This window comes from Schistocerca piceifrons, chromosome 1 (genome assembly GCF_021461385.2).
Source record: "Schistocerca piceifrons isolate TAMUIC-IGC-003096 chromosome 1, iqSchPice1.1, whole genome shotgun sequence".
Lineage (NCBI taxonomy): Eukaryota > Metazoa > Arthropoda > Insecta > Orthoptera > Acrididae > Schistocerca > Schistocerca piceifrons.
Window position 1 is genome coordinate 30,068,718 of NC_060138.1, and position 19,841 is coordinate 30,088,558.

General features: G+C 38.8%; 1 protein-coding gene across 3 annotated transcripts in view; it reads right to left on the reverse strand.

Annotated features, from left to right (window-relative positions):
• Nucleotides 1–19,841, reverse strand: part of LOC124787753 (phosphofurin acidic cluster sorting protein 2) — a 691,488-nt gene that overhangs the window by 108,302 nt on the left and 563,345 nt on the right. For all 3 annotated transcript variants that reach the window (XM_047254663.1, XM_047254747.1, XM_047254832.1), the window contains exon 8: nt 18,523–18,693. In XM_047254663.1, the coding sequence (XP_047110619.1) occupies nt 18,523–18,693 (171 nt within the window). The remainder of the gene's footprint in view (nt 1–18,522; nt 18,694–19,841) is intronic.

Genomic DNA, 19,841 nt, shown 5'->3' on the forward strand with positions numbered 1-19,841 from the left:
TGGATCTTTAACAGCCCAACATCTTGTGGAAAATCTCTGGATAAGAACTGTAGAAAACCTGACATTGGTATTAAAGCTTGGGCTCGAAAGACATCACATAAAACAAGCTGAATCACTGGAAACATTTCACATACTCCTGTTCCCAAGTCTCTATAGTGGACTTTGATAAATATGTTGCCTTACAAAAGTGTTCACAGGTATGCAGTAGCGTCCTTCTAATACAAAACATACCATACCCATGGAAAAAGACATCCAGCATACTTTAAAAGTATTAGTGGCTTGAAAAATTCTTACACATTTACGCAGATTTGTGAAAAAATTTAATAAATTCTTACTGTAAACTACAAGCTATGCCATAATTGATGACAATTGGGCCAGGTTACCAGCTACGAATTAACTCATGTAAAACAAATTTCTGCATAATATAAGGTATTGAAATTCTTTACAAGATGTTTGTGTCAAGCAGATGTAGTAAATTCTCTGGGCATGGTTGAACTGACATCAAGCGTCATGTCTCTAAAGGAATGAATACTAGGCTTAATATCCTTTTGTCAGCAAGGTCATTAGAGACAAAGCATAAGCTAGGAAGGAGATTGAAGCTATCTGTATTTAGATAAATGAAATGACCCATCATCAAACATGGTAACTGGATGTCTCTTAGAGGCCCCCTGGCTCAGAAGCTGTTGTGGCAGAGCACCTGAAGGAAAATTTGGAAAATATTTCGAGTAGATTTCCCGACCTTGTTATAGTTCTGGGTGGAAATTTTAATTTGCCAGATATAGACTGGGAGACTCAAACATTTATAATGGGTGGCAGGGACAAATAATCGGGTGAAATTTTTTTAAGTGCATTGTCTGAAAACTACCTTGAGCAGTTAAATAGAGAACTGACTCGTGGCGATAACATATTAGACCTTCTGGTGACAAACAGACCCAAAATATTTGAAACAGTTAAAACAGAACAGGGAATCAGTGATCGTAAAGTGGTTACTGCATCGATGATTTCATCTGTAAATAGAAATATTAAAAAAGGTAGGAAGATTTTTCTGTTTAGCAAGAGTGACAAAAAACAGATTTCAGAGTACTTGACGGCTCAACACTGTCTCAAGTACAGGCAGAATTGAGGATCAGTGTACAAAGTTCAAAACCATTGTACAATATGCATTAGATGGGTATGTGCCAAGCAAGATCGTAAGAGATGGAAAAGAGCCACCGTGGTACAACAACCGAGTTAGGAAACTGCTGCGGGAGCAAAGGGAACTTCACAGCAAACATAAACATAGCCAAAGCCTTATAGACAAACAAAAATTATGCGAAGCGAAATGTAGTGTGAGGAGGGCTATGCGAGATGCGTTCAATGAATTCGAAAGTAAAGTTCTATGTACTGACTTGGCAGAAAATCCTAAGAAATTTTGATCTTATGTCAAAGCGGTAGGTGGATCAAAACAAAATGTCCAGACACTCTGTGACCAAAATGGTACTGAAACAGAGGATGACAGACTAAAGGCTGAAATACTAAATGTCTTTTTCCGAAGCTGTTTCACAGAGGACGACTGCACTGTTGTTTCTTCTCTAGACTGTCGCACAGATGACAAAATGGTAGATATCAAAATAGATGTCAGAGGGATAGAAAAACAATTAAAAGTGCTCAAAAGAGGAAAGGCCACTGGACCTGATGGCATACCAGTTCGATTTTACACAGAGTATGCGAAGGAACTTGCCCCCCTTATTGCAGCGGTGTACCGTAGGTCTCTAGAAGAGCGTAGCGTTCCAAAGGATTGGAAAAGGGCACAGGTCATCCCCTTTTTCAAGGAGGGATGTCGAACAGATGTGCAAAACTATAGACCTATATATCTAATGTCCATCAGTTGTAGAGTTTTGCAGCACGTATTGTGTTAGAGTATAATGACTTTTCTGGAGACTAGAAATCTACTCTGTAGGAATCAGCATGGGTTCCGAAAAAGACGATCATGTGAAACCCAGCTCGCGCTATTCGTCCACGAGACTCAGAGGGCTATAGACATGGGTTCCCAGGTAGATGCCGTGTTTCTTGACTTCCGCAAGGCGTTTGATACAGTTCCCCATAGTCGTTTAATGAATAAAGTATATATGACCTTGTGGATAACATCGGAAGTTCACTGAGCCTTTTTGCAGATGATGCTGTAGTATATCAAGAGGTTGTAACAATGGAAAATTGTACTGAAATGCAGGAGGATCTGCAACGAATTGACGCAAGGTGCAGGGAATGGCAATTGAATCTCAATGTAGACAAGTGTAATGTGCTGCGAATACATAGAAAGAAAGATCCCTTATCATTTAGCTACAAAACAGCAGGTCAGCAACTGGAAGCAGTTAATTCCATAAATTATCTGGGATTAGGCATTAGGAGTGATTTAAAATGGAATGACCATATAAAGTTGATCGGCGGTAAAGCAGATACCAGACTGAGATTCATTGGGATAATCCTTAGGGAATGCAGTCCGAAAACAAAGTAGGTAGGTTACAGTACACTTGTTTGCCCACTGCTTGAATACTGCTCACCGGTGTCAGATCCGTACCAGATAGGGTTGATAGAAGAGAGAGAGAAGATCCAACAGAGAGCAGCACACTTCGTAACAGGATCGTTTAGTAACCGCTAAAGCGTTACGGAGATGATAGATAAACTTCAGTGGAAGACTCTGCAAGGGAGAAGCTCAGTAGCTCATTATGGACTTTTGTTGACGTTTCGAGAACATGCCTTCACCGAGGAGTCGAGCAGTATATTGCTCCCTCCTACATATATCTCACAAAGAGACCATGAGGATAAAATCAGAGAGATTACAGCCTACACAAAGGCATATCGCCAATCTTCCTTTCCACAAACAATACGAGACTGGAATAGAAGGGAGAACAGATAGAGGTACTCAAAGTACCCTCCGCCACACGCCATCAGGTGGCTTGTGGAGTATGGATGTAGATGTAGATTTGCCTTTAGTGAATTGGAAAAACAACGGAAACCTAAATCTGGATGTCTGTGTGTGATCTGAACCTCAGTTTTCTTGAATGGAGGCCCAATGTCTTAACTCCTGTGCCAAAAAAACGTTTGCACTCTGCTTCTACATTTGAATCTGCAGTTGAATGTTAACTTTGAAGATGATTTGTAAAAGTTTCCGACCTCTGTAAACCCATTTATAAAGTCTTAATCCTAATCTATACTAATAATAGAACTGTAAAATCACTGTGACTGACTATCTGTCTGTTGGTCTGCACATGCTTATCTCCAAAACAACTGGACAAATTTTGATATCCCCCTCCCCCCAAGGCAAAGGCAACTTGAGCATAGCTTGGGGCAACATACAGCTTTTATTTCAACAAAATCAAAATGCGGAAAAAAGATATTTCAACGTGAAGTTTTACCTAAAATCATCTGCCCAGCTTAGGGCTTCAGATGTTTAACTGTCAGAGTGTAGTACACCATAGAACAAATAGATGGCACTGTTAGTTTTTAACTCAGTAACAGATGTAGTTTTGGAAGGTTACACAAGTTGGCAGAGTTCAACAGCACAATCTTATCTTTACAAATATACAAATTTACTGATTTGGCTTTTTGTTTTAAAAAATTAACAACATTGCTTTGGTTCTTTTGATATGTTTTATTTATATTCTTACCTAGGAAAAATGAAATGATATTTTATTTATGTTCTTTGATAGCAAAAATGAAATTCTTATATTTTCTTTGTGATTTGGGAGCCTGCTCATTACATTTTGTTTAATAGGAAACATACATAAAAAGCAGTCGAGTCTTCAGGCTAAAAGATGGAGGACTATGTGGTCTCAAGAATCCACTGAAGATTGTGAGGCAAGACTTGCTGTGGTTCGAGAAGATAAGGCTTTAACTCGCTCTTTGAAAACTCCTCCTGAAAGCGAAGCCCGATGTAACTCTGATTGAGAGAATTATGCTCTATCTCACTCCACAGAACCCTTAACTCGTAGAGGCTTATGGTTAATTCTCTCCAATGTAACATTATAGAAGCAGAAATTTTGAAAGAAAATGGCAGATGTGGGCACATTTTTATATTAGTTTACTCATTTTGACCTCAAAGGGGCAATCTGTACTGATTAATTAAGAGAAGATAATCTTAGCCGTGATCACTACAAAAAACTTTATTGTAGATATATCAACAATGTAGGAAAAGACAGATTGTTACCTACTGTAAAGAAGACATGTCAAGTTGCAGACAGGCACAATTGAAAGATACTTTTAAAGGTTTCGGTCACACTCTTCATCAATAAAAGGAGACACACACCACTCACACACACGAGCAAGCACACCTCATGCACACACGACCACCAACCCCGGCATGCCGGGCCGAAATGCAACTATAACATGGGATGCAAGCAGCAGTCTGGAGGGGGTGAGGAAGGGGAAGGCATAGTAGTGTAGGGGTGGAAAGAGACAAACACTGTCTGGTGGAGTGTGCAAGGGTTAGAATGCCAACAGGCGCAGCATCAGGGGGCTGTGGGGCAGGGAAGTGGGGAAAAAAAGGAGCAAAAAATGAGAGGAGTGGAGGAAGACAGGCGGATGCATTGGCAGAGGGTTGCAAATAAACTGCGGGAGATGAGAATGGGGAGGAGATGATAGGGCAGAGGGGGTGGAAAATGTTGGGTGGAGGGTGTGGGTACAGTATATTACCATGGGTTGAGGCTGGGATCATTACGGAAGCAGAGAATATGTTATAAGGATAACTGGCTTCAGGGCTTCATGAAGATTATTACAAACATCTTGTGCCAGCCACACACAAAATCTTTCCATTGAATAAAACATGAAATGAGTGATGAGCTGGTACTTGAAAATTAAAATTGCTATGTACATCACAACTTGGCCAGAAAATTAAAATTACTATGTACATCACAACTTGGCCAAAGCATCGTTCCCCTAACATAACGCATCATGCCTACCAAGAGACAACGAGACTAACAGTTAGTCTTGTGGCGACCTGGAAATTCTATGTAAAAAGATTTTGTGTGTAGCACTCAATGTCTATAATAACCTATCTGAAGATGGTAAACTAGTTTTACTGAAACTGGCTATCTACAATAAAGTTTTTTATATCAATCTCAGCTAAGATCTTCCTGTCCTAAGCAAATTTTTGTGCCATGAATCCTGCTTATTCCTAACAGTTCACCGTTTTGCTTTGTGTATAATTCGCGGTGATCTTATTTTATGACACAACCATAAACAAAGCACAATGCCAAATGCCGCATGCTGTGGACGTGGACCTCCAGTCAGTTGACTTTCCACACAGCCAGCTCCCCCATGTCAGTGAAGCAAACAAGATCTTTAGTTCACATCCCCAATCAAACTACTTCAGATGTTGTATACAAACAAACTGTAGAAGTAAAAAATAAACTGCACATATACAAAGTCTCCGGCACAACTATAAATAAATAACTGGGCAGTGTCAAGTTTCTCAGCTACTTTATTCACTACAGCTAGCTTTTCAAGCTATAAACCGCTCACCTTGCTTCTTTCAATATCAATTTTACAAGGAAAGTCAGGAATATGTAATGATAAATGTCAGAAAATAATATACCACAAGGAGTGAATTGATACACTCTGTAACTGTTATGAATAATTATCCATATCACTCAATTATAGGCGGTTCATGGTGTGGGTTCCTGTAGTCATGTCCTAGTTCATGAACCACGGGCAACGTATGAGTGGCCAAGTAAGTGGTCCCGACAGTCGGGATACCAGTTACTTTGGAATAAGGCAGGGCATCTTGGACATATTCTGAGTCGTGGTCACCTTTGTGCGCATACGGCAAAGACTACCAAATCCACCGGTTAGTCCCTCAACCGTTAGGGGTAATACCCAATGGGACTTGGGGCAAGTAAGGCTAGCAACCTGCTTCCCTGGTACTTTAAATATGATGCTGGCAACAATCAGAGCAAAATGCCTCGGACCTTTGGAGGTGACGGAGTCCCACCTCTAACTGACAAACCAGGAACTCCTAAGATACGACTTGGCAAACAAATGGTAATGAGATGGGGAGCTATTAATATCAATGGGGGCTACTCTGGGAAGAAGGTAGAGCTGGCAGAGGCTGCAAGTAAGATGGGGCTGGACGTTTTAGCTGTTAGTGACATTTGGGAAAGGGGTGAGAAAGAAGAGGAAGTGGGAGAATACAAGGTCTACCTGTCAGGAGTCAAAGCAGGAATAGCACAATGGGGTGTAGGGCTTTACATCAGGAAAGAAATTGAACCCAGCGTAGTTACAATAAGGTATGTAAACGAACAACTGATGTGGATAGATTTGACAGTGTCTAGCAAGAAAATTAGGATTGTGTCAGTATATTTGCATCGTGAAGGGACAGATCAAGATAAGATGGATAGTTTTTATGAGGCACTCAGTGATGTAGTTGTTAAAGTAAAGGACAAGGACAGTGTTCTGCTCATGGGTGATTTTAACGCCAGGATCGGAAATCGAACATAAGGGTATGAAAAGATTATGGGTAAATTTGGAGAGGATATGGAGGCCAACAGGAACGGGAAACAACTCTTGGATTTCTGTGCCAGTATGGGCTTAGTAATCACAAACTCCTTTTTTAAACATAAGAACATTCACCGGTATACTTGGGAAGGTAGGGGAACCAGATCTGTCATTGACTATATAACAACAGATCAGGAATTCAGGAAGGCTGTGAGGGACACACGTGTATTCAGGGGATTCTTTGATGACACTGATCATTATTTAATCTGCAGTGAAATTGGGATTGTGAGGCCGAAAGTGCAGGAGGTCAAGTCCATATGTAGGAGGATAAGAGTGGAGAAACTTCAGGATAAGGAAATCAGGCACAAGTACATAACAGCGATCTCAGAAAGGTACCAGTTAGTTGAATGTAGTCAATTACAGTCATTGGAAAAGGAATGGACAAGGTACAGGGACACAGTACTAGAAGTGGCTAAAGAATGTCTTGGACAGTAGTGTGTAAAAGTAGGATGAAGTAAACAGCCTGGTGGAATGACACAGTCAAGGCAGCCTGTAAAAGGAAAAAGAAGGTGTATCAAAAATGGCTACATACTAGAACTCAGGCAGACAGAGAAAGTTATGTTGAAGAAAGAAACAAAGCCAAACAGATAATTGCAGCATCCAAGAAGAAATCTTGGGAAGACTTTGAAAACAGGTTGGAGACTATGGGTCAAGCTGCTGGAAAACCATTCTGGAGTGTAATTAGCAGTCTTCGAAAGGGAGGTAAGAAGGAAATGACAAGTATTTTGGACAGGTCAGGAAAACTGCTGGTGAATCCTGTGGATGCCTTGGGCAGATGGAGGGAATATTTTGAAGAGTTGCTCAATGTAGGTGAAAATACGATCAGTAATGTTTCAGATTTTGAGGTAGAATGGGATAGGAATGATGATGGAAATAGGATCACATTTGAGGAAGTGGAGAAAATGGTCAATAGATTGCAGTGCAATAAAGCAGCTGGGGTGGATGAAATTAAGTCGGAACTCATCAAATACAGTGGAATGTCAGGTCGTAAATGGCTACACAGGATAATTGAAATGGCCTGGGAGTCGGGACAGGTTCCATCAGACTGGACAAAAGCAGTAATCACACCAATCTTTAAACATGGAAACAGAAAAGATTGTAACAACTACAGAGGTATCTCTTTAATCAGCATTGTGGGTAAAATCTTCTCAGGTATTGTTGAAAGGAAAGTGCGAGTATTAGTTGAGGACCAATTGGATGAAAATCAGTGTGGGTTTAGGCCTCTTAGAAGTTGTCAGGACCAGATCTTTAGCTTACGGCAAATAATGGAGAAGTGTTACGAGTGGAACAGGGAATTGTATCTATGCTTTATAGATCTAAAAAAGGCATATGACCGGGTTCCTAGGAGGAAGTTATTGTCTGTTCTACGAGATTATGGAATAGGAGGCAAACTTTTGCAAGCAATTAAAGGTCTTTACATGGATAGTCAGGCAGCAGTTAGAGTTGACGGTAAATTGAGTTCATAGTTCAGAGTAGTTTCAGGGGTAAGACAAGGCTGCAACCTGTCTCCACTGTTGTTCATATTATTTATGGATCATATGTTGAAAACAATAGACTGGCTGGGTGAGATTAAGATATGTGAACACAAAATAAGCAGTCTTGCATATGCGGATGACTTAGTTGTTATGGCAGATTCGATTGAAAGTTAGCAAAGTTATATTTCAGAGCTAGATCAGAAATGTAGGGACTATAGTATGAAGATTAGCATCTCCAAAACGAAAGTAATGTCAGTGGAAAAGAAATATAAACGGATTGAGAGCCAAATAGGAGGAACTAAGTTAGAACAGGTGGACGGTTTCAAGTACTTAGGATGCATATTCTCACAGGATGGCAACATAGTGAAAGAACTGGAAACGAGGTGTAGCAAAGCTAATGCAGTGAGCGCTCAGCTATGATCTACTCTCTTCTGCAAGAAGGAAGTCAGTACCAAGACTAAGTTATCTGTGCACCGTTCAATCTTTCGACCAACTTTGTTGTATGGGAGCGAACGCTGGGTGGATTCAGTTTACCTTATCAACAAGGTTGAGGTTACGGATATGAAAGTAGCTAGGATGATTGCAGGTACTAGTAGATGGGAACAATGGCAGGAGGGTGTCCACAATGAGGAAATCAAAGAAAAACTGGAAATGAACTCTATAGATGTAGCAGTCAGGGCGAACAGGCTTAGATGGTGGGGTCATGTTACACGCATGGGAGAAGCAAGGTTACCCAAGAGACTCATGGGTTCAACAGTGGAGGGTAGGAGGAGTCAGGGCAGACCAAGGAGAAGGTACCTGGATTCGGTTAAGAATGATTTTGAAGTAATAGGTTTAACATCAGAAGAGGCACCAATGTTAGCACTGAATAGGGGATCGTGGAGGAATTTTATAAGGGGGCTATGCTCCAGACTGAACGCTGAAAGGCATAATTAGTCTTAAATGATGATGATGATGATGATGACTCAATTATAGAAGATGAGGGGCCCCCAAAGACAATGAAAGAAAATACACTGTCTGCTAGATAGAGAAATGTAAGATACCATTTGACAGTAACTTGTCAAGGGCAGAATTATTAGAACTTATGTTGCCAACACAAGTCATAGAATCCAGTTTACATCGCAAATAAAGTAGCAAATAAATATGGGCACGAAGTTATCAGACGGCCTCTGAACTATTGCCATTTCAATGCAATAGAACTCATGACGGCTCAGGTTAAACATCTTACTACTGCAGTAAATAAAAAAAATACATTGACAGTGGTACAGCTTTTGATGGAGAGAATTGAAAAAGTTATGCCAGAAGACTGGCAAAAAGCAGTGAAGCAAGTGAAATGAATTATACAGAAAGCACAGAATAATGACGGTGTCTTACAACAGTGCATCAAAGACTTGATAATATCTGTCTCTGTGAGCAACTGCACTAAGAGTTCCACTGACTGATTGAGTTAAACAGTGTTTCACCATTGTCCAATTAGTGTATAGTGTACTTTAATGAATCTATTACTTCCCTTAAATCTTGTGTTTGTGAATTTATTTTGCTCAGGAATAATATTCACCTGGTTCGTGTCATCTTTCCTTACGGTAATGTAATATCTCCTCGCCAAGGTTCAGCAGTAGAACACTCATATTTGAATCTGCAAGCTTTTGGAGCCAGTGGCTCCTCCCGGCAGAAAGGCTGAAGGGGAAGGAAGAGGGGTGAACAATAAGGACTGATGAGGTTTTGGATACGGAGAGAGTTTGGTAAAGTCAAGCAGAACCCTGGGTCAGGGGAGACTTGTTGGGCACCATGAGAAGGAAAGACTGGTTGTTGGGGACTGCACTGGACGATATTTGAAAACCGGAGAGTTAAAGCTGGAAGACAGAATAATGCACAAAGCAGGGATCACTGTCACAACATTGTGCATGAGTTAATAAGGATTAAAATCTAAGTGCATTTTATGTGGTAGTGGCAGTAGAGGGAAGGGAACAGACTGGTCAGAAAAGTAAAAGTAAAAGGGAAGGTGAAAGAAATAGTTAACGTGAAGAAATGCTGAGACCAAAGAAATTAATGTAAATTAAGGCCATGTGGATGGCAAGAACCAAGGACACTTTGTAACAACACTTCAAACTGGTGTCTGGGGGAGGAATGCAGATAGCATGTGTTGTGAAACAAGCACTGACACCATAACTGTCATGGTGTAGAGCTTTCTCCTCAACATGATACTCTGTGTTGCCATTATACATCCACTACTTATGTCCATTCATCCTAACTGGTAACTTAGTAGTAGTCATGCCAATGTAAATGGCCATACAGTGTTTACATAACACCTGGTATCAGACGTGTGCCATTTTGCAGGTGGCCCTCCCTTTGATAGTTTATATTTTTTCCAGATACAGAGCTGGTATAGGTGGTGGTAGAGGGTGCATAGGGCATGCCTTCCAGAGGGGGTAGGAGCCACAGGGTAAGGTGCAGAAGGGACATAGGGTCTGACAACAACATTGTGGTGAATGAGAGGGTGACAAAAAGCTATTCTAGGTGTGGTGAGCAAAATGTTCTACAGAATGGACCTCATTTCAGGACATGATTTTAGGAAGTCATAGTCTTGTTGACTTGTCTTCCTAAAATCATGGCCTGAAATGAAGTCCATTCTGTAGAACATTTTGCCCACCAGACCTAGAACAGCTTTTCATCATCTTCCCAATCTCTGCAATATCCACGTCAGACCCTAAGCTCCTTCTGCGCCCATCCCCCTACCATATGGCTCCTACCCCTGAGACTGTCCCCACTGCAAGACTTGCTATATGCACCATCCTACCTCCAACTACTACCACATATAATGCACTTAGCTTTCCGCTCTTGTCAACTCTTGCACAGTGTTTTGTCAGGCTTGTGTATTACCCATCTTCCAGCTTTAAGTGCTCAGGTTTTCAAATCTCGTTCAGTGAATTCCCTAGGAAACACTCTTTCCTTCCCATGTTATCCAATAAGTCTCCCATGACCTGGCATTCCGGGTAATTTTTCCGAACACTCCCCATTTCCTAAACCTCACCAGTCCTTTTTGTTCAGGCATAATGAAGAACAGAAGAGCAGAGAGGGCTGAGAGACGACGTCAAACAACAGCCTAACTACGACAACACCACGACACGAGTGGCATCTAGGCCAAGAAAATACAAGCACTGCTCTGCCTAGCCGCAGGGGTGGATGGCGAGCCGTCGGCCTGGAACGCTACAGCAGTGACTTATGAACTGGATTGTTTTGCTTGCATAGAAATTGTATATACTGAAGGACTTTGGTATCTGGATGTTGCCATTTGCTTGCAACACCTCTTTGTGAATACACAAAGTTAAGTTTTATCAATGTAACTTACTGTAATAAACTCCATTAATACAATTTGTTTGAATTGTTGTCTATCGATCCGAAGAAACAGCTACACTTCTCATTCAGCCCTCTTCCCTCCCCCTCAATCTTTCTGCCAAAAGAAGGAGCCACTGGCTACAAAAGCTTACAAATTTAAATATCTTTATATGTGTGTTCGCTTACCGCTGCTTGGTAAGTAGATATTTTATCTATCCAATAACATTAATTTTTCATAAATATATTATTTTCATTTACTTATGGTAAGCCTACCTCTTTTATATGTGAATTACACTTTCTTAGGAAGTTTCAGACAAATCCCAACCTGTAATACGCCTTCTCCACAGTACGATTTATGTGGTTATTCTGATCTGTGATATAACAGTAGGGTTTTGTAACAATGAGATCATTATAAATGGAGTACAAACTGAGATTAGGAAGAATGTTAGGCGTGTACCTTCCAAAGAAATCATTGAATATTCAACTTAATAAATTAGTGTAAGCCAAGGAAAATTTAAATTAGGATGACCAGATAAAGATTCGAACTCCGCTTCTCTCGTAAACAAGTCCATTGTGCTAGTCAGTGCATAACCTCTAATCACAGACAAACATCAGTTAACAAAGAATATCTCCATGTTTTGATTCCAAACCACCAACATAGCATTACTGCTGAGAGCATCAATAGGAGGCAAGGGCATCAGAAAATGGCAAAACGGCAAACTAAAGAGCTTTGTGTGCTTTATGCATCTTTTAATTCACTAGAGAGAGAGAGAGAGAGAGAGAGAGAGAGAGAGAGAGAGAGAGAGAGAGCTGGGCATCTACGACATTTGGCATAGAATGTATAACATGTGTGGAAAGCTAGGATTCTTGAAAACTGTTGAAACCTCAGATTTCCATGAAACAGTGCAGTGCAATCATCACAGGTACCAAATCCCGAGCAAGATTCATTTTGCTATTGTTTTCTACAGACTTCCAATAGTATCTAGAGAAGAACTGCTTTGGATGTTAGTTCTAGTGCTTAGTGATCAAGCTAAATTTATTGTGTCTAGTAATATAAACTGCCTAAGTATGTACGAAACATCTGGGTGGTTGCTGAACACATTTATAATCATGTTAATTGATTTGAATCTTCAGGCTTTCACGATGTAAAGACTGTTCCATAAAATTTTGGACCTGCAGCCACATAAATTCAGCTCCTCCTAATATTTCAGCTGAATACCTTCCAGCTGTCTTCAGAGTGGGGCGAGGTGACTAACGCTCCAGCACTTGCTCCGTCCTTTTACACCCGATGACCGAACCACTGTGTGCGCGGCCAAAGATACACAAAGTGCCAGAGACATTGATAGGTGGCAAAGAGGTGTAACATATGCATGGAAATTAAATCTATGGCTGCGCAGTTGTTCCACACGGTGATATCGATGTGTCGCAGAGAGCTGCACCATCGTGACGTCTTTGTGATATAATAACAGAAATTGCCAGATTCCATGATTTGTCCAAGCTGAAGCTGCTATCTCTATTAATTAAATGCATCGCCAACCAAATTTCAATTGATTCTTTCACTAATGAGTCCCAGAAAAGTCCCACAGTGCAGCTATGGAAGTCCCAATAAAATTCACATTTTCTTTTATCTTTCTGCTAATAACAGATTTCCACAACAAATTCATTAGATGATCATTAGAACCAAAACTAATCCACAATAAAATAACAATAATGTTCTCGAGTCATCTATTGGCCCCTCACTTTAGCATATGTTGTTCTGCAGAGTACCTGATATAGCTTTATGAAGGAACATAATCCTTGTCTTATCAATATGTTAGGGGATATTTGTAAGAGGCAACTGAACCTGCTGATGGTGCACAAGCACAAACAGATTTCATGTGAGGTTCTGAATGTATAAAAAGAAGGCCAGCAAGAATGATCACAGGGTTGTTCCATAAGGAAGTGGCATAGAGATGCTGAAAAACCTGAACTGTCAGACTGCTGAAGACATCCCATAAAAGCCTATTCACAAAGTTTCAAGAAGCAGTATTAAGGGAGGAACATAGAAATATAACACAAACCTCTTAGTATCACCCATGTAGTGATTATGATTAGACTAGTTACAATGTGTACTGGGTCTTTTAGGTAGTCACTCTCTCTGTCATGCACTTTACAGCAGTTTGCACGGTGTAAATGTAGATTTAGATGTCAATCTGTCTATGAGACAATGTGCACACAAGCTTCTGATACCTTTAAATGCCTGTTTTAAGCAAGGATCTTCAGCAGAAGAGTTACAAAATAAAACTTTGGTCACCACAATTAAGTCAGCAGTGTTTCCAATAACATTTTTGTTCCCACACTGATGTTCCTGGATTTTCATTCATTTTGCAACATCCACTTTCAGATTCTTCAGAACAATTTTATTTGCATAGACCAGTTGCCAAACATTGATGTCTGATTTCTGCAGTTTTTTGTAATTTAACTTGAAACAAGCCTTGTTATTATACTACATATAGCATGGATCAGTCCTTGGGTAAGTATACTGGATCAGAATAACAACATGATTTACAGATAGTTTTTTTACAAGATAAGCACAACACCAACAACTAACCAGAGAATGAGTTTCATCACACCTTCTACTCTGTTCTGTTCACCATTGTCATATTGCTCCGCTAGCTTACATGCAAGTTGCCAGTCACAGATGACACTAGTGGCCAGTCATGTAACAACAAGATCTGTCTTCATTGGTTGCATTGTTTCTGTGTGAGGCATGTTTATTTTAAGCAACAATGCCCAAAACTAGTTGCAAAGTACACAGAAAAGCAATACAATAATTCCCATCTTGCTAACAATACCAAATATTGTATGTTAATAAGTAGTGAATGAAAGTATCCAAAACAGAAACATCCAGCAGCTGCTGCCACAGCCATACTGTGTGTGCACAGAAAGGTGAATCAACATCAGCCCCTCCCATGCTCTATCGTCAATCAGTATGTTATGTTGACCGAGGTATAGTTTACAATCTGGTACAACATGTGCTTCATTTCAGATGTTTAAACCTGACCATCTCTCATCCAGTTTCACTGTGTTGCTAGGCAGTTTGCCTTCTTCCATTGTGTCAACTAATCAGAACATTTCACAAGACCCCAAATGTTCAACAAGAGCTGCACATAAAAACCAAAATGTACTTCCTATTGCTCTGAAATTGTCTTAATTCTGCATAGTAATGTTTTGCCTTTGTTTAAAAAAATAGTTGGATAAATACAGCTCTGTTGTGTTCTACATTTCTTGTTGCACCGCCTTGGGCTTAAATCTTCATCTAATATTGTTCCTGATAACTTGCACACATCTTGTGATACAATACCATTACTACAGTCTGAACTACTGTAGTCAGGAAATCTTACATTTGTAACTATGCAGGTTGTAAAGCCAAACGTAACACCTCATCTGCCCATTACCACCACACAGAGACAATAGTGAATACATACACCTGGACTACCTAACAATTATGGTTTAATTTGCTCCAAAATGCTTTCCAATGGTATACAGAATTATACACATTTTTCAATATGAATTTTAGGAGATGAGGTATTTAAAACAATAGAAATGGTGTACATATGACATCCAGTTATGGGTCTTTAGTTTCAGTGAGCCTACATACAGGAAATAGTTTCGTAAAAGTGTCTTCAGCAAGTGGTATAAAGGAATACCTAAAAACAAAAACATGTAATTGATTTGGAAAGTATTTATTTTCATCTCCGTACTTTATGTAATATAATTTGAAAAGTTATAAACATTTGTTATGAATCTTCATAATATTAATTTCATAACATGAAATACACCACTTTCCATAAATCCACTACTCAGCGCAAGCATACGATATGATAAAAAAGGGTTGAAAGCATTTAAATATACACTTAGAATTATTTTTATACAAAATCTACATAATACTGTAAATCAGCTAAAGTAATGGTTTGCTACTAACGCTTCTACAGGATCTTAACAATCTCAACAAAATTTCAATTGGTTGGTTTCTAAATCATATATTACAAAAGGTTTTCCATATTATAACTGAAAAATGTCTACAGGCTCATTCATTCTTATATTACAACACATATCACACAGACAATACCACAATCAATAAATAAGAAGCAAGGGAGAAAGCATAGGAAATAGGAAATAGCAAATTTCAATTAACTTTCTACTACATGGCCAATTATCTATTCAATTATGTATTACATTTGTCTTTGATAAATTTAAAGAATAATCAATTTCTTTTTTTAATTATCCAATAATTTGTAGTCATAATCATTTTTACTGCGGAGGACCAGAGCAATTGCACAATATTTCATTACTGTTCTTGTGTTTGGTACATGAAGTATGACACAAGCAAGATGTTCTACGGCCATTTCAATCAATGATTTATTTTTATGAAACTTTCAAACAAATTTCAAACCTGTATCATCAGAAGATCTAGAGCTGAAATGAAGGCAAACCTTTTCTTTTCAGCTATGTATCATCATCATCTAATTATCTCAGCAAAAATAAAGTTAATGACTTAAATGTAGGTAGTCAAGTTCCAGCAATTTCCATGAGGGAAGTATGTGACAATTTGTACAAACTATTCTGTCATGACAGATTACAATGAACAATGTAGTTCCACATTCAGCTTCTAAATACCAGCCACCCTATATCATACCGCAGTGAAAAAAAAAATCACATATCCTAAACAAGACAAAAAATTTGGTTCATCTTTAGCATCAGAAATGTGTTAACTGCGGTGTCTTAACAAAGTTCAGTTTTCCCAGACCCAGAGAAGAATAACAATTCATTTATACTTTTCACCAATACGGATGTTATTCCCAAAAAAAATTTTATAGGACAGTTAAAAAGAGAATTGTGGTTTCTCACAGTTGAAACATAATGCACTGGAAAAGGATGTCCATAATCTTAGAAGCCTACCTACATCATAGGGAGGACAGAATGACATGGAAACTATACAGAAGATTGTCTACTTAGTCTTCACTTTCCAGTGCAACTGAAAGCATATACATCCCAAAAAAGCACTGTTTTGGTGCCACTGGAACCACATTTGTTGCTGCTAAATAAACCCATGTATGAATCAAGCTACTCTAAACCCTGAAATTTACCAACAGAATGTTACATGAAGGTTTGCAAATAGCACCAAAGTAAATTTTCCCAGTAAAAAATTTACATAATGTAATGATTACAACTGAAAATTTTGTTTACCTTTCTTTGTTTAAGCTTATTTCTTAGCCTTAGTTCTACTGTTCTATCAAATATTTAATTGAGTTCCATTCTTGCAAACACTGTTTTAAAACACACAAAACTTTCAACAATGAAGTTAGCCTCCAGTTCATCTGCAAATGCCAATACAAAGGATGACACATCCGACACCTGTTAGTCCAATATGGGTCTTTATGCGTACTAATTCAGTATGGAATGACAGACTGGGCTGGACAAACACAATTCCGTGATGACGATACAAGCCAAACAAAGGTTTGCCAACATCCCAGTATGAAAGCACCTAACTAGCGGTTAAATCTTTTTGAAATGTTAGGACAATAAATCACTGACATATAATAAGAAAAAGCCATTTCTTAGTCAGCTGTCTACAAAATCTAGGACCAATGAGTGTATTAGTTATCCAAACCATTTGCAACTGAAGGAAAAAATGATATTAGTACCTCTTTAAAAAATAACATTGCCTGTAAGATCAGTTTGAACTGAATTTGTATCTGTAAACGGAGAGAACAGGAAAATTGTGTGCTATCACTGAGGTGTTTTTTCAACAGTAACTTAATCTGAAAGCTACATCTACACATAGTGGCATAATGTCAGATTCAGTGAAATAAATTTGTTAAAATTACTGTAAATTGTTTGTGAATCTTGCTATCTTGCTCAATATTTCTACAAATCTATATTGTACACATTTCTGCATTATTTATAGAAGTTCTCACACGCAGGACACTGCATTACGATAACCAAGTCTGAGAACTCCCTAACAAGATCACATGATAGACGTAAAGTCAATGAAAAAAAAAACATATTTTTTCCTAAGAGGGGGAAAAATCACCTGACTGCAAAGTTTCTATTCTGAATTTGCCAGTCTCTGTGGTTGAATTCCTTTCCATAATACATTACACAAATAATTAATTTAAACACAGTTTAATTATAACATATCAAGTTGCTAAATGCCACACTTTACATGCAGCAACATGCAAATTAATGAACAATAGACAGATTGTTAAAATGGATACACAATTTTTTTGAGTTTTAAGTAAAAAGTATTGCAATAAAGCAGCTGCTTGTTTCCATATCACATTATGGACAGCTACTGCCTTTCTTACAATTGCAGCACACAAAGCCATGCAGTAAAGAGTTATATCTCTCACAATACAAGATAAGACAACAAACATAATACTGATACATGCCTCAGTACTGGCACAGTACTAATACTGTGTATGATAATGTCAATTAATTGCAGCATAATACTGAGCAGCAGTTCAGTAGTGGGATTTAAAACAGTGAAGTGTGTTACCTCAGAAAATTCAGTCTTTGTCTGCCCATTGTTTCTAAGCCTAATTTACGAATTAAGGTTATGTACTACTGAAAATAGCATCAGAATTTTTTTACTCTTTGCAAAATGAAAAATTTAGTTCTATGATCATATCTATTTGAAAATTATTTCTGAAGCACATTCTGATTCTGCCAAGACTTCAGAAATAATTTCTGAGCATGATGAACCTTGGATCAATTTCACTATGTTTACGAATGAGTATGCAGCTGTTATCTATTCGCAGATAATTACTACAGCGCACACAAGTCATCAACAACAAAGCACTTTTAAACAATGGAACAAGATCTTAAAATTGTTGACTATGATTAACTCTATACATTGTACTCCATAAATAAACCTGGAAAAACATTTACGTTTGTCATGCACGTCAATGAAATAAACAGTCTTCATTTTCTAGGAACAAATACAGAGTAATAAAAAAAGTGACTAAATATTGAGCTGTGCAGCGAATGTGTGTGTTGAGCAGAAGCAGTGTTATTTGAGCAGTCTTAACTTTTTTCCACCAATATATTACTCCTCTTGCTCTGAGAACCGAGTGCACAACTGAAGTTTATAGCATTACAGCTCAGTTCATTCTTGATCTATCATTCAACTCCTCACCTGGAACGTGCAGTGTGTCTTGCAACAGTGAGCGGCTGCTTGAGAAGAAAGGGCGAAGAGAAGGTTTTGGTGTGGAAGAAATACTCATCGTGTCCATTTCAGGACCAGAGTCACTGAGATCTTCCAGTTCTTCGAATAAATCCTCAATCTCTGTTGGATCCATGTCACCACCTGTAACAATGAGATTATTTTCTTTTGTCATTTGAGTGTCGATAAGCAGTAACACCATAGCATCCAAAACAGTCATATTTAATGACTGACAAGGATTAGGGTGGGAAACATCCAAAGTAAATCATAACATGGGAGAAAATAATTGAAGAAACTGCTATCTATCAATTTCTGAAGATTTCTGTGGCTCTAAATTAGTTATGGATTAGTCAAAAGAAAGAATATTTGCAAAATGTAAAAGCTAAGCTAATGAGTGGACCAAACATTTCCCATAAAATTGTTTGTGGATTATTAGACCTTCCCCATTAGATTTAATAGTTGTTTTGTAGTTATTTTGTTTGGGCAAAAACTATGAAAATTGTCAATACCCTCCACAGACAGCTAAAATTGTCATAAATGTGATCATCAGGGCTCTGTGTTATGGTAAGGACAGTTGCTACTCATGATACAGACGAGACATTGAGTCACAGACAGGGCACAAGGAGAGATTGCTACGAATTTAAGCTTTCCTCTTCTCAATTAGAGAACACACACATTTCACACAATCTCTCTCTCTCTCTCTCTCTCTCTCTCTCTCTCTCTCTCTCACTCACACTCACACTCACACTCACACACACAAAGGCCACCATCTCTGACTAATGAGTTAGGCCTCAACAGCCAGAGTCTGTGTGTGTGTGTGTGTGTGTGTGTGTGTGTGTGTGTGTGTGTGCACGCGTGTGCGTGTGCGCATGCGTTTTCTGACTCAGCAGAAGGCCTTCTGGCTCGAAAACTTAAATATACAGCAGTTTTTACATTCTGGACTTTCCATTGTTTGACTTTCAGGGACCCTTCATACTGTACTCTTAAGGGAATTTTTACTTTGCAAGATGCAGTTTCTCCAAGGTTTGAATTCCTTTTTTAATCAAAAATTACATTTGTATGCTTTGAGACTTAAGAGCAAGCAGGTTAGTTCCTGAAGGTAGTCCAAGTCAGCCTAGGACCATGCAACACATGTATTATGAAATACTGACTGGGTCAGAATTTATACAGTAGAGATGCATGCACACTAACCTGAAAGCAGATGCAGAGTAAAGAAACGTAAATAACAAAGGAACAAACCCTAAGATACCGTAAATGATGAATATGGTGCAAGTTAGTATTAACAGCACGCG